The 15,800-nt window shown below is 37.4% G+C and overlaps 1 protein-coding gene across 1 annotated transcript; it reads left to right on the top strand.

Annotated features, from left to right (window-relative positions):
- Positions 1 to 6,593: 6,593 nt before the first annotated feature.
- On the top strand, positions 6,594 to 7,541 carry LOC103553352 (olfactory receptor 51G2-like). The gene has a single exon (XM_008523874.2). It carries the CDS (start codon positions 6,594 to 6,596, stop codon positions 7,539 to 7,541), a length of 948 nt encoding a protein of 315 aa, XP_008522096.2.
- Positions 7,542 to 15,800: the final 8,259 nt, after the last annotated feature.

Here is a 15,800-nt window from a genome sequence, read left to right as displayed (position 1 = left end):
TTCTTAATATTCTCCCTCTTGTAAAATTTTTTTAAAATTGTGGTGAAATATAAAACACACACAGAAAACTGCAAGGAAATAAATGTATAATTTAAAAACTTTTGCAAAATGAACACCCATATAAATATCACCTAAATATTGAAGTAATAAATTACCAACACTCAAATTTCCTTTTCAGACTTTCCTGAACATAACCTCACGATTGCCAGTAATCTGATGTTTATTTCCCCTGAGGAAGATTTGCCCTGAGGTAACGTCTGTTGCTAATCTTTCTCTTTTTTTCACTTGAGGAAGATTAGCCCTGAGATAACATCTGTGCCAATCTTCCTCTACTTTGTATGTGGGTTGCTGCCACAGCATGGCTGAAGAGTAGTGTAGGTCCACATCCAGGATCCAAACCTGTGAACCCAGGCCGGCAAACTGGAGCACTTGAATTTAACTACTATGCCATAAGGCTGGCCCCGGTAATCTGAGTTTTATAGTATTAATTTCATTGCTTTTCTTTATATTGTGATTATGTAGCTAGGCAGTCCTAAACAACATCATTTACTTGTAATTAAGCTGAACTAAAAATTGCTTCCATTATAATCATTTACCAATATTGTAGATTTTACTTTCTTAAGATTTTCCCATCAATCACTATTTTTACACTTCCACTGCTCCTTCCTGAATTTAGACCTTAATAATTAAGTAGATGATTTAACCACTTTACTAGTTGGCTTCTCTGCCTTTATTCTCAAACAACTCCAAACAGAACTGAAAATAGCTTTCAAAATCTAAATATAATTATGCCACACACTTGTTTAAGCCTTTTCATTCTTCCTCTTCACTTACAGGTTAGTTTTTGCTCACAACTACCACTATTATTTTTTGATGATTTTCTAGCTCAAAATGTTCACTTCTGGTTACATGCTTCATGCTCTAAACTGAATAACTTCCTATTTAATCACCTACTGTACTTCCAACAAGTTATTCCAATTGTTCCAGCTATACTCTCTTCCTTAAATATTCTCCTTATTATTTAAAGGCCCCAAATAGTGGTCATCTAGTTTTGAATTTATAATTCTTGTCTTTTTTGTTATTTTCTGTCACCTAGGATTAGAATTACTTTTAAGCCACATTAGAAGCTAGTCATATTTCACAGATCCTTAATGAAAACCTTTCTAACACATGTCCAATGAGATCATGGAATGCCTGGAAGATTCCTACAAGAAAAGAGTCAAAGCAACACATCTGCATTACTCAGTTCTTGCTCATCTCTGTAGCCATGTTGATTGATGGCCCGTGACCAAACTGTGAGAACTAACCTTCTGGAATGTTCACATAGTTACTGAGTAATGATGCTATTATTTATGCCCAAAGCAGTAGGTCAAGATGAACCAGGTTGACAGCATGTGTGAAATAAACATAAAACTTATTATGTGTACCTGTTGCCTGGTTTGCAGTCTACACATACTGGTCATGTGACAGATATATGCCTAGGCAACCAGCTCCATTTAAGAACTCCAAACTCCAAAACTCAAGCAGGTTTCCTTGGATAGAGACATCTCTCATGTGTCTCTGAGATTTGCAGCTACAGCAACCATTGCAGAAAGAGAGGAAATACTTGGAAGCTTGTATGTGACTTCCTTAGCCTTCACCTTTGTATGTATGTTTTCCTGCTGCTCCTGCACAGTGTCCTTTGCTATATTAAATCATAGCCATGAGTATAGCTTTATGTTGAGTTGTGTGAATCACCAATCTAGCGAGTGGTTGTGGTACCCTGAGATGATTCCTCTGCCTCGTGCCCAATCTGGTCCCTACCTTAATCTCCCCGGCCATTCCTGTCCAGCTCCACACCTACTATGACCAGAATTTGTGTCTTATATCACTCTCTCTTCAGCTTCAAGACAAAAATCTGGGCCCTTTTCATGTGCTCCAGGTGAATGTTTTTTAATCTGCTCTACCCATTATAATCATTCCTCAGTAAATATGAAGACCTCACTTTGAGGAAGAAGGGAGGAGGAAAAGGAACAAAACTAGGGAAAAGTAAGCAGTACATTATTGTAAAAGAAGACCAATCAGTGTAGAATGAATTTATCTTGGAGGAAATTTATTATTATTCATGGAAATAGTGTTCAGATATTTCACTCTCACTCCACAACATATTACCATTTAAGTAAAACCTACTGGATTTGGAGGAGGAGGGCTGGAGGACATAAGAGATTGGATGTCCTGGAGATCTAAATATAATTCGAGATGTTTCTGGGGAACAGCTATGATATATATGATGACTTCTCTCTCTAAGGAACTGAGAAGGTCTTAGGCTGGGAACAGAAGAAAGGAAGCTTGAAGCAGAACAGACTGCATGTTCTAAGCTTATATCACATATCATCTGAAGAGTTGGCAAAGACTCACAAGGATTAGCAATAGACAGCTCTGGCTGGCATATGCACATCTGATGTTTCTCTGACAACCTATACCACAGAGATTGGATGTAAGCCACCAGGGAGACCTGGAACCAGTGCCTTATAAACCTGGTCACTTGGCACTATGTTCAAAGCAGGGAGCCTCAAGAGGCCCCAGCTGCATCACGATCCATCCAGCTTATCCCTGCCCTCGGGTCTGGTGAGTGATAGAAACATCTCTGGCTAGGTTATCTCAAATCATGTTGCATGTGTACTTGGGATGGAAGTCAAGAGAAGTCGTGGGCTGTCTTAGATCTGGTTTCAAACTCTGTATGAGGATGTCTGAGGCAGAAAGGACATCTGTTGGAGTTATACAGCACCTCTAAGCCTCTTATATGATATATTCTACAGTTTTGGAAAATAATCCCTGGCCCTTCTTTCCTCACCCAACAATCACTCAATTCTTGCCCTTAGAGTTTAAGATCAACTGTAAGTCAAACTACATTTTATGTGTGATACATATTAGATAATTGGTGAATAATTGATGAAAGAAAGACAAATGGGGAAGAAGTAAGGAGGAAAGGTAGAAATATGATTTCTAATTTTCACACAACATTGTGATAGAGGGCACACCAAACATTTACCAATGAACCTCCTACGATGAAGAGCTATGTAGAGTTCTTGCCTTAAAAGAAGTGGTTTAAAAGGACTGATAATATTGAACTTAGGCTGTAATATATTTTTAAAAATATAATAACTCTGCATTTACTTTCTGAAGAACTGATATGGCTTAGTTTATGTAGTTTCTCAGGGCAGGGCCAAAAATACCAGGACTTCATTCTTATAGCTTTAGTGCCTATAACAACATTAATAAGTTTAAAGATCTGTGCCAAAGAGCCAAAGAACCATGTAGAGGATGAGCAATGTAGAAGTGTTTGTCAGAAGGTTGTATATTTTTGAAAAAAGACGTCTTGACTTCGAAGTTGCACTATCTTCTAGAAATATTAGACACTGTTCAACAAAATGGCATAAGTACTTGGTTTATAATGATGAGACACATAGGGAAGAAAGCGTGGAGGGAATTGTTATCAAGAGAGAAGCATGCATTGGTTTGCACTGCAAGCTCTGGCCTTTGTCCACAAGTCTCCTGTCTTCCGTTCTTTGTTGACTGTTGTCAATTTAGCATTTTTATGTGAGAAAATCCAGATATTTATAATGTGCATCTCTTCTCCACATGTAGATGAATGTCAAAATTGTATAGTTGCTCCTTGCTAAATATTAAACATACAAAAATTTTTGAAGACTATGGAAGTAAAGAAAATACCCAGGTGCCTCATTTTATCAGACAAGAATGCAGGCTGGAATGCTTTAACACAGGTAAAATCTAGACACTCAGTTATTAAGTGAGACTTAGAACACTTCTCCAGCATACACACAAGGCAATGCAGGAAGGTAGATTCCTTAATTACTTAAATATCATCATAGAATGAATTGTATTCAAAGACATGGAGTTTCACATTCTTTTGAGGGATGTTGCAGAGTTAATTTATCAGGAGTTGGACAAGATAACCTTGAAAAATATTAAAATTTTGTTTCTATGTTTTTTTCTGACAAAGCTCAAATAAAGACGATAGCATTTTTGCTTCTCACTTTGTGCTTGAAAACATTTTGTCAAAGGTCCATGGGTGAGGGATAATTCCCCCATCTGCTCCCGGTTAGCAGTGGACAGCCTGAGGAGAAATAGACAGAGAAATACACGCTTCTAACCTCTGCTTGATATTGTTTAGTCAGTTCTTAAACACTCAGAACCATGACTGCACCTCCTGCGAGTACCTCTCTCCCCTCTCATCATTGATCACCACAGCTAACTGGTGAAATGCTGTTCTTTTGACAACTCTGTTTAATCAGAATTTTTTTTTATACACCATTGCCTCTCTGCAAAGTCCAGCTATGTGGCAGATCCATAATAGTCACTGAATTATGCTGAAAGAATTAGTTCATACCATTCACAAAATGCAGTGCCCTCTGCTGATTTTCTTTCTTTGTTTTGCTGTCTCAGGTAAGTCCCTGCATCTCTACTGTCCCTGATTCTTCCCACCCAGCTTCATATTCTGGGGGATCCCTTCTCCTTGGGAAGATGGAAGTTGCATTTCTGATGTGACTGGGCCTTGCACGGTTCAATGCCTATCTCTGGACAGACTCAGGCGCATGGGCTGAATCTATTCTCTCTGTCTAAGCTTAAGAGTCTGAGAGTAGCAGGTTCTCCTTTCCGACATCTCTACAAGGTGGAGTCAAGACAAAGACTTCCAGTAGCCCCCTAGACTCTTCTCATCTGTGAATTGATCACCACTTGGTCACATATCACCTTGGGCATGTCTTCTGAATATAAAATTATCTTTTTTTCCTACTATTCTCGTGTTTCAACAATGGATTTGCTATTTTATTCATATCACTTTGTTAAATATTCTCCCAGAAATAATTAATGCTGAATCTCAAATATTTTCTTTTTATTAATAATGATAAACTTCCTACATTTATGAGAACTTCAGTCTATTACATTTTGGTAGGTGGGAATGCTTTATCTTTCTTTTGAAAACAGACTGTAATTAACAGCCTATAGGTAAAACTTGTCAGAGGTAGGTTGATGGATGAAACATCTATTCACTGACCACCTCTTCCTCTGTAACCAAAATTCAGAGATGGTTTTTATTAGAACAACATTGACAACTCCTAATACTCATCCACCCTCACCTCTCCACAGGTATATCCACACAAAAACCGAGTTCTCTTTCTATTACAGATCTTTTCTCAACTCTGATAGGCCTGCCTCTGATTTTTGCCTTCCTTACAGATGGTTATTGTTTTTCTTCCTCCATGACTTGTCCTATAATTACTGCCCATATCTGTTTACTGTTCAATCACCATGCTTGTTTCAAACCTTACACAGATACTCATCCTTCACAGAATTTCTTCTGTGGATTTTCCTTAGACTAACAGTTAACATGTGGAATGGGGATTGTAGGTATTCTTCACAGCTTTACAGGGAAACTTACAGTCAGTTTGTGAAACAGAATTAGAATAAAATGAAGCTGCCTCATAAATGACTGCCCAAGAATATGGTCAAGGTCTCCACTGTTAAGAGAAATTTCCCAAGATATTAAGAAAGGAAATCATCATTCAATGTGGACCTTAGATATGTAACCGAAGTTTCCTTTAAATTCTATGTACTCAGATTTCACACTTTATTGCTTTCTTTAATAATTGTCCTTGAATGTATCCAGGATCATTCTTTAAAAGGAAAGTTGTGGAAAGCAGTATGTGGATTCTCCATTGGGACTTTTTATCTGCCCCATGACCAATGCCCTCATGAACTGGTATATGGATGTATTCTACGTTGACCCGTGTGTTACTAGAACTTAAAAGGCAGAAGCTGTATATTGTCTGTCATTATATTACTTACATTGAATACATCACAGGAAGTCAGTAAATATGTGATGCCATTGAGAATACTTTGTGTTTCCAACTACAAACATTATCTAGTCTTCGTCTTCTTCCTCTCACACATCTGTACCAGCTCTCCAAACATTTTGTAGAAAACACCCTGTAATAGATATTGAGAAGGGGATTTAAATCCAGTAAACATACACATCAAACTCAAACCCCTCCTGATGTCTTCTTGTCACATGTATTACTTTTGATGTCCTGAATTCCTTTCCAAGCAAAAGATATACCTAATAACATTGGGAGTTCAGAGTCAGTATTAACATTCTTATAAATTATTTTCTAACACTGAAGCAGCCATTAAATATAATTTTCCTGATCTATATTACTTTAGAATCCTATATTCTGGTACTAAAACTAATATAGCTTATGCATATTGGCCCTATGCTCCTAACACAGTTTCTTTTTGTATTTTTCAAACCTGAAACATCTTCAAATGAGGCAATAATTTTCTATATCTGAATGGCCCAAAAATGCTTCTGAAAAGTAGGATGAACCAGCAAAAGGAGAGGCAACATCGTACCCTAGTGAAAAGATGTAAAGAAATGAGTTTCAGTACTGTGGGAAAAGGAGAAAAGCAAGAGCAATATTATTCTGCAGGCACAGGCCACCAACGCCATGTGGTATGAGATGATAGGAAAATTCATGAATGAATAACTTTCTGCTTTCTTTATAATTTATCCAGAGTGAGACTTCCTCAGAGTTATGGCAATTCCTAACAACAATAATGCCAGCAGCTTCTTCTTCATACTGATGGATGTCCCAGGACTAGAGGCTTCTCATTGCTGGACAGCTATTCCTGTCTGCTCTATCTATGTTCTCTCTTTGCTGGGCAACATCACCATAATGTACATCGTCAAGTCTGTGCCCAACCTCCATACGCCCATGTACCTCTTCCTTTCCGTGCTTTCAACAGCTGACCTGGGTCTCTCAGCTTCTACACTGCCTTCAATGGCCGCTGTCTTTCTCCTGGGCCAGAGGAAGGTGGGAGCTGCAACCTGCTTTTTGCAACTCTTCTTCATCCACACTTTCTCAGTCATTGAATCAGCTGTGCTGTTGGCTATGGCTTTTGACCGCTGTGTGGCTATCCGAGAGCCCTTACGCTATGCTACCATTCTCACAACCAAGCGCGTTGGGGCCCTCGGGCTGGCCATTGTGATCCGTAGTGTTGCCCTTCATCTGCCTCTGCCTGTGCTCCTTGTAAGACTGCAATTCCAGCTTTTAAATGCTCTGTCTCATTTTTATTGTGTTCACCCTGATGTGCTAAGGCTGGCCAGTTCCAGCACTCTTGTGAACAGTGGCTTGGGGCTCTTCATCATGCTCTCCACATTAGGGATGGACGCTGTGCTCATTCTCCTCTCCTATGTGCTAATCTTGAAGACAGTGTTGAGCATTGCTTCCAATGTTGAGCAGCTCAAAGCCTTCAACACTTGTGTTTCCCACATCTGTGCGGTACTACTATTTTATACCCCACTAGTCAGCCTGTCCATGATCCATCGCTTTGGGAAGAAGAAGTTACCAGCTCAGGTATACATGCTTCTCTCCTATCTGCACTTTCTTATACCTCCAGTGCTCAACCCAATTGTCTACAGTGTCAAAACCAAAGAGATTCGGGCACGCATTCTGAAGTTGGTCTACCCCAAAAAGCACTGAGCCACTTGGATAAATTCTTAGTTGTGACAGTCAGCTTGCTGACTAAAGACATATCAGGGAGAAAGCAGAGTGTAGCTTCCATCTGATCTCTCATTTAATTATTCAAAAACACTAACTGAAATATATTATGATGTTTCTTCAGTCATAAGAACAGTCCTTGTTAATGTGAAAAACCATGTTTCTCATTCTGTGAAAGTCATTACCAGCCTGTGAAAACTCAGACTACTATAAGGGAAACAGCTTCCTGAGAGAGTCTCATTTACAGGTAAAAGCCAGCATATTGGAAAAGTGGGACTCCATGGCATCTAAAATCTATTCCAACTAAAAACCTAGAATCCTACAAAATTAAACTCAAAAGGACCTCACTTGGTTGTACTTTCTGAAAATTGGCAAATATGTAAAATCAAAATTTGTTTTTATTCTGATTTGTGTAATAACCATAGGTGTGGATTACATTGCAAAATATAAACCAAATAAAATATTTCAAAAATTTTAAATGCATTTAAAGAAATAAAGATTTTAATCATTGTAATAAAGTGTGTCACAATGTGAAGTTTATGCAGCTCAATATTCCTCTAAGCTCCATGACATTTGAAGGGTGGACACAGCCTCCAAAATTCTCCAGCCCTCTGAATGTAGTTGAAGCTCTACTCCTCACTTCCTAACGGATACATGGGGTATTCTGTGCCCTCATAAGCTACCAGGAGATGCTATAGTTTTTGAATGATGGATCCCATGTATAATTCAATTTTACCTCATTCCTTTAGGGAAGATTTAAAAAATAAGCAAAATAGACATCCTGGAAGGCCACTTTATGGGAATTGACAAAGCTTTCATAAACAAGTTAAAACTAGAGAAATTAATTTTCTCACTTTGTCATGGTGCTGGACTAAATCTTTAACTTCTCTAATAGAATTCCTCTATTAAAACATAACCAGTGAGAGATCACATAAGTCTTTCACTTACATGCTCATATTTTGGATTGATTGTATTGGAAAGTTACTCACAATGTTGAGATAGAATTGAGAAAGGAAGCATAGTACCACTATTTGATTTCTCCCCTACAGAGTAATTCATTTAAATCATATTTATTCACCTATGCTGGGCCACCTCCTAATTCAAAGTATAAAGAAAACAAATTGAATATTGTTTCCTTGGTGTGAAAAGTTGAAATCATCAGGGAAAATAGGATTGCAAACATATAATTCTCCAGTAAGTCACAGGTGCTTCGGTGACAGACAGCACAGCTTAGAGTGAGGACACAAAGAAGGATGGGTTATTTGATTGATGGGATTTCAAGAGATACTTCTTGGAGTGACGAGTTTTAAGTGGAGACTAGAAAGATGAAATATTTAAGCATGGCAAATAAAGCCTTTCTTGATCTGACCTCATCTCTCGACAGACCCTGCATTCCAGAAACACAAAAATAGTTGAATTACCCCATCAACACTTGGTAGTTTCTGGCATCTGTCCAATAGTTCATCCTGTACCTCCGCCTGTAATACCCAGTGCTTTCTCCTTTGACATCTCTATACCACTCTCTACCCCACAGATTACAGATCTACTATCAAGGCAGTGAGATAGCTTTTGTTACCCTCCTACCACACTCTGTGTTAGGGAACCCTTCTCATGATCTCATAATATCTCAGGCATGTCTATTTTACTAACATTTAATTTTAATTTTAACAGCTTTATTGAGATTTGACATATTAAAATTGCACACATTTACAGTGTATGATTTGATAAATGTCACATATGTATACATCCATGAAATCATCACCACAATAAAGACAATGAAAATATCCATTACCCCCAAAAGTCTCTTGTTACTCTTTGTACTCCTTCCCTAGTACCTTTTTCCACCCAACCTGTCTCAAACACTGACATGGCTTTGTTACTACAGATTTAGTTTACCTCTTTCTATAGCTTTACATAAATGTATTCATAAATATATACTTTTTTCCTATTGGTCTGGCTTCTTTCTCTCAGCATGATTATATTGAGATGTATCCATGTGGCTTGTATATTATTACTTTTTATTGTTTAATAATAGTTTACTTTATGAATATACCATGATATGCTTTATACAGTAAATTCCCATGTAAATAAATTATTAAATGAGAAAAATTATATTTACCTTCATATTTATTCCATATAATACTGTTATTCCTTAGCATATGTCCAAACTTATACCTGGTATCATTTCCTTTCAGCCTGAAAAACTTTAACATTATTTTCTAGTGTAGTTTTGATCATCTGAAAGGTCTTTATTTCTTCCTTAATTTTGAAGAAAAATTTTACTGGATTAGAATTATATAATCTATATTCAAAATCTAATCTAATTTTACTAGATTAGAAATATATTAGTCTGAGCTTGTAAAGTGTTATCTGGCAGCATGCCTGGATGGACATGGAGTTCATCTCGTGTTTCCTTTATCACAAGGAATCATAGCTCTGCACTGTCTGTCTTTCAATATCTATTTTATATATCTGCCCAGAGATAAAGTCATTTATTTGTTGGAATATGTTCTCTATCCATTAGTTCTTTATGACAACGTTGAGGTGGAAACCTTTTGGGCTTCTCTATTTTCTTGTCTTTATGCTTAGAGGTTTGATAAATAAGTCTGCCCCCAATAAACTGAGTTTGTTGTTTTCCTTTGCATCTATATTGGGAAACAAAGAATTTTACAAGACATTATTTTTGAGAGGCATGAGTTGTCTACCTTGGATTTCAATACTGGGGCTAAGTTTGCAATTTCTATTTAGCTGCAGATGTGTCCTCAAAGTTGGAAAGTCCTTCATTTTATTGAACTTTTATTATTTCTGTTGCAACAATAGAAAGTTTCTTTGTTGCATTTGTGTGAAAATACTAATAATAATATAATTTACTAAATATTTAAAGTGTGATTTTCAAGGAATGCTAGTAAGTGATTTGCATATATTATATTAAAAGCAATATTATTCTTTTTGCTTTGTTTTGTTTTGTTTTTTTAAAGATTGGCACCTGAGCTAACAACTGTTGTCAATCTTCTTTTTTTATCTCTTTCTGCTTTTCTCCCCAAATCCCCCCAGTACATAGTTATAATATTTTAGTTGTGGGTCCTTCTAGTTGTAGTACGTGGGACGCTGCCTCAGCGTGGCCTGATGAGCTGTGCCATGTCCTCTCCCAGGATCCGAACCAGAGAAACCCTGGGCCACTGTAGTGGAGGGCGCAAACTTAACCACTCGGCCGTGGGGCCAGCCCCAAAAATATTATTCTGAAAGAATAATAATATTAAAATAACAGGTACTTCCTTGAGTATTGACAAACATTATTATAAGTTTTTAAATGGAGTACTCCATTTCATACTCACAACAATGCTGTGTGTTAGTTTCTTTCAATATTCCAATTTCACCAACAAGGAAACTGAGTCAATGAGAGATTAAGTAACATACCAAAATATTCAGAGCTACTAAGTGATAGAGTTGAGATTCAAATCTACAAAGTTTAACCCCAGGGCCATTTATTATTAACCACATATCTATTACTTCCCAATGGTTGTATTATTATATTTTACAGACATAAAAAATGAGGCTCAAAAAGCTTGTGCAACTTATATAATTACCAGTGTAGACCGTCTTCAACTCAGGTCTTTCTGATTTTGAAGCTTGTACTCTCAAAAAGTCCAATTACTTTTTAATAACAGTATAAGGGGACACAGTAACTAAAAAATTCAGGATTGCCAAGGCTAAAGGATTTTCAATCACAACAGAGTCTCTGCATTGCCATTGCAAAACTTGATTGGCATTGACAGGGTTAAAAACAATTGCTGCCCCAAAGCCCATGGTGCCTGCTGTGTTCATCAAGGGATGATGTCCAGGAAGTGGCTGATTTGCTGGAGAACTGTTCTTCATTGAGAACTCCCTTCTGTTGTACCCTGGAGGAGGGTGCGAAGTGTTCTCAGCTCTTGTCTCCTTCTGGATGAGTCAATAACACGGGATATGGAGAGGAAAGGCGTAAAGCCATTTTTAGGGTTCTTATTAGTAATCATTTAAGAATAGTGTTAATAATACGTTTTGTGTTACGATCTTGAAAAGGAACAGTATCGTGAAGATTTAAAGGAAGAAAATAGGCTCTTCATCTTCAGAGCCTATCTGGGAGCTATTGGAATGAGTTACCTGAAGAATTCCTCAAATGTACTGTCATAATAGATAAAACCAATTAAATGGCCAATTAGGAAATAGGCTGGTAACTCACCTGCCACTTTCCTCCTTGCCTTAAATACAGCCTGGAATATGTGTAACTGAAACTCTAAGCAGATGGATTCTACGCCCCTCAAAGGGAGACAAGCTGAGATGAGGAAGTTTGAGGAGCAGAATGGTATGGGGAGTTGCTGGTTTGTGAAGACAGTTTGAAAAGACAGTCTGTTTCTTCTTGCAAGATGGAAGGTAATAGAATAATAATGTGAATCAATAAACCCTGGGTGATCAAGAATAATGACAATTATTCCTGAATGCTCAAGGAATCATTTTTAAAAAAGGCCCTTGAACTTTGAGAATGGTTAGTAAATTTAGGAAAAAATTAAAGGACAGACAAATAATGAGTTATTTACTTTCTAAGTACTTTATAAAATGCTAGGAACTCTTCCATCCACTATCTAATTTTATCATCATTTAAACCTATGAAGTTGGCATGCTTTGTGAAGTAGGACAATTTACCCATTTCCATTTCTTAGTAGAAGGGAAAACTGAAATTAGCATAGTATATATGAGCGTATGTATACAGTGTGAGAGGAGAATGCTTTGTGAACATGAAATATATTTTCTTACTTTTTCATATTACTGTCATGACAGAACATTGGCTCTTAATGCTGTTAGACTGAATCCTAAGGCGGTTGCAGAAGAAAATAAACATTGGTATTAGGAAATCCAGCATGCTTCCCACTTTGTCTGCTCCATGATGCCACTGGTTCTCGTCTGACTGAAATTCTGCTGACGAGTCAAGAGAAGGAGTTCCTGTAAGGAAGAAGCTGAGAGTGAGTTCTTAAGACTTTGGAGAAACAGCGTTTACTTAAGGCCAAGCCTTGCCCAGTTCTTTTTTCTTTCAGTGTTTTTGTACTGAAGCCAGGTCCCAAAACAAGTACCTTGCCTTTTCAGTTATATTCTTCTGCTTCTTAACACTAAATCCCTTCTCAACACGAATTTTTTAAAAACTTAAAACAAGGAAAACCATCACACACAAACACAGTCACACATACAAACTCACAAACCTCTTCCTTTTCTAGGCATCAGCTAAGTGCAATATACACAAAAATCATATGCTCCACATATATTAATATCTCAACGCCTTTTTTCATAGATCCATTTTCGAAAAAACTAAATAAGTGAAATAAAGTCAGAAATTCTGACTGCTTACACCGTGGACATCCATTGTGCTCGTGTCTCTGCACTTGAAATCTATGGGTGAAGACAGGGAACTTTGAGTTTTTTAAAGAAATATTAAATATTTTTCTCTAATTTAAATTTAAACAGGGCAAGGTGAATGCAAAATGAAGAATTCATAGATAGAGAGCATTCAGACACTTGATTTGAAGGCACAGTTCTTCCCAATCAATGGCCTCAAGTATTTCTTCACTTTATTTCACATTTGTTCCATCTTTCAGTAACTGAATAGAAATGAACAAATCTATCCATAGAAGGGGTAAAACAGCTCGTCCCGTTTCCTGCAGTAGCAGCATTTAACTAACATACAGATTACCTTGTTAACAATTTGATATTTTGCACAATAAATTATAAGGAAAAACAGTGTCCTAATTTATTATAATTGCCATATGCATTTGGGTCTTGAATGATCTATGGTAAGATCATTTGGGGCGTCTCAATGAAAGAATCTGTGCTTGTGACTGAGCATCCTTGCTGGCCCCATCTCAGAGCTTGGCACTGAGGTGCAAGTTTTCTTTCTTTGTCTAAGGTTGTTCTTTTTTCTTTATTCATAACCTTTGCTTCTCCCCTACTGTCTTGCTTTACTAGGTCCTCAATAGCATTGCACACATGTGTTTACAAAGCAATACTCTACCTGCCTATGTACTGCAGTGATCCTCAGACTTTGGTTTGCATCAGAATCACCTGGAGGGTTGTTAAAACACAATGCTGTGCTTGAACCAAAGAAATCCTGATCCAGTAGGTTTGGGGTGGGACCTAATGATCTTCATTTATTACAAGTTCTCAAGTGCAGCTGATGCCACTCCTGATGCCCAGAGTCCACACTTTCAGAGCCACTAGGTATCTATTCATCACAGAAGAGAATATCTCCCCACTCCAGGGCAGGTGCAATGCAGTTTTCGTAAATGATTGTGTTGGAGCAAGAAGGTTGTCTCTGCTCTCTTAACACTCTTACTTCTATCACGATTCTAGCTAAAACAGGCACCCATCTCCTAGTTAACTTGTGCAATAATACTGGAGTTTTCCTGACACATCTCTACACATTCCCTACGATCACTGACACACTCACCCACGCACACACAGCTCTCCAACCGTCTCACTCCTTCTTGCTGTTTTGCTTGTTCTTCAATTGTCTCCTCCTCACAGAGCTATTACCTGAACTCTCAATCTGAAATAGCACCCCCTTCTCTTTCCACATTATTTTATTATTTTTCACATATTTTAAATGATATTGACTCATGTCCCCCTTATTTTGGGGACCTTATTATTTTCTTCATAGCTCTATTTGCTCTATCTAGAACGGTTCCTAGGACAGTTTACTTGTTGAATGAAAATGCAGGCACCTAAGCTGGATGTAATAAAGTGGAATACAAGAGGAAAACCAGAAGTGGCCTTCATATAAGAAATTTTAAAAAATAGAAATTCATGGGAGTTTTCAGCTTCCTTTGATTTAAGGATAAGCCTTGTGAGTGTCCTGAGTCTGTGGGTTAATAGCTGGCATTTGTCTTCAACTACAAACAACAGCATCCAAGTAAAGAGCCTTAAGTGAGACAGAATTATTTCCAGTCTTGGATCTTCCAATTACAACCCATGTGACTAGCAAAGTTATATACTTGAATCCTTACTGATTAAATTTCTTAGTCTGGAAAAACTAATCAGCCAACGTATGAGGATTGAGATGCTTTAAAATGGTATATGTGAAATTGTTTTGTAAAGTACTTTAAATGAAATAAAAAAGTAATAAATTGCACTTGCACATTTTTACCTGCAGAAAAAAGGGACAGAATTCATTATTAATTGGACTTATTTTTCAAAGAGAGAGGAATACTGGATTGTATTCCCCAAGAATGCAGGGAACAAGAATACGAGAGGGAATATGACAAAATCAAGAGAAAATCGAGATCATCTAAAAGAAAAGCAGAAACAAAAAACCTCTGAATATATGATTAAATAAAATTCCTCAAAACTAAGTTGTCCTTCTTAGTCATTATTCTTTAGCGTTTTGTATTTCTGGGAAACTCCAGAAATCTCCTATCTTTGTTTAAGATTACGAGGGAAGATGTAACACTTTGAAATCAAGTTCTCTTTCACTGAGTTCTCAAAAAATAGAACTCATAATGGAGCAGATACAGGGAGGTAGCTGAGGTGGCAGGAAGTGGAGCAGTGGCTAATGTTCAAGGGAGAGAACACAGCGGCAGAAGATCTGTTCTCGGAGTGTTGTATTTCTCCGGAACTTACTTTATATAAGTGGATCGAAGTCCTGATTCCTTGGCAAGTAAGTGTCTTTTTCTAGTCTCTATATCCTCATCAGTATAATGCTGAATAATTACAGGTAAGCTTTAAGGTATCTGCTTAATGTTCTATGAGTTAAGAATCCATCTATTTAATGTTCCATATGCACAGCTCCATTAGAGAATGAATGGTATTTGTGTAAATGTCTATTTTTGCCATAGCTTGGCATTTTAAATTTTGTGACAAAATTGTGTTTGTGTGCTCACAGAAGTGGGCTGATACGTTGAGGAATCATTTTGTATTGTTTTAATTATGAAAGAAGATGTCTCCGAAAAATTCTCATATTCACCACATTGGAGAAGTACCCATTGAAAGCAGTATGAATGAGAACTCGACAGGAAGTGAGTAACCTAGATTCTGGTCCCAGACCAGACACACTAACCATATTGGAACCTGGAGTTCATTTCCCAATATGTATACTGAAGAGTTAAGACCAGTACTCCCTCTGCCCCTTTCCAGAGCTGTGTTTGAAACTCTGACTTGGAGTAAATTTTGTTGTGTGGCTCCTGACCGAAGCTTACTAGGTATGCAAGGTTTGTTCTAATA

This window comes from Equus przewalskii, chromosome 6 (genome assembly GCF_037783145.1).
Source record: "Equus przewalskii isolate Varuska chromosome 6, EquPr2, whole genome shotgun sequence".
Taxonomy (NCBI): Eukaryota; Metazoa; Chordata; class Mammalia; order Perissodactyla; family Equidae; genus Equus; species Equus przewalskii.
This window is presented reverse-complemented; position numbering and strand designations above follow the sequence as displayed.

Coding starts and splice junctions, on each gene's coding strand:
- LOC103553352 (XM_008523874.2), top strand. CDS start 6,594: ATGGCAATTCCTAACAACAATAATGCCAGCAGCTTCTTCTTCATACTG.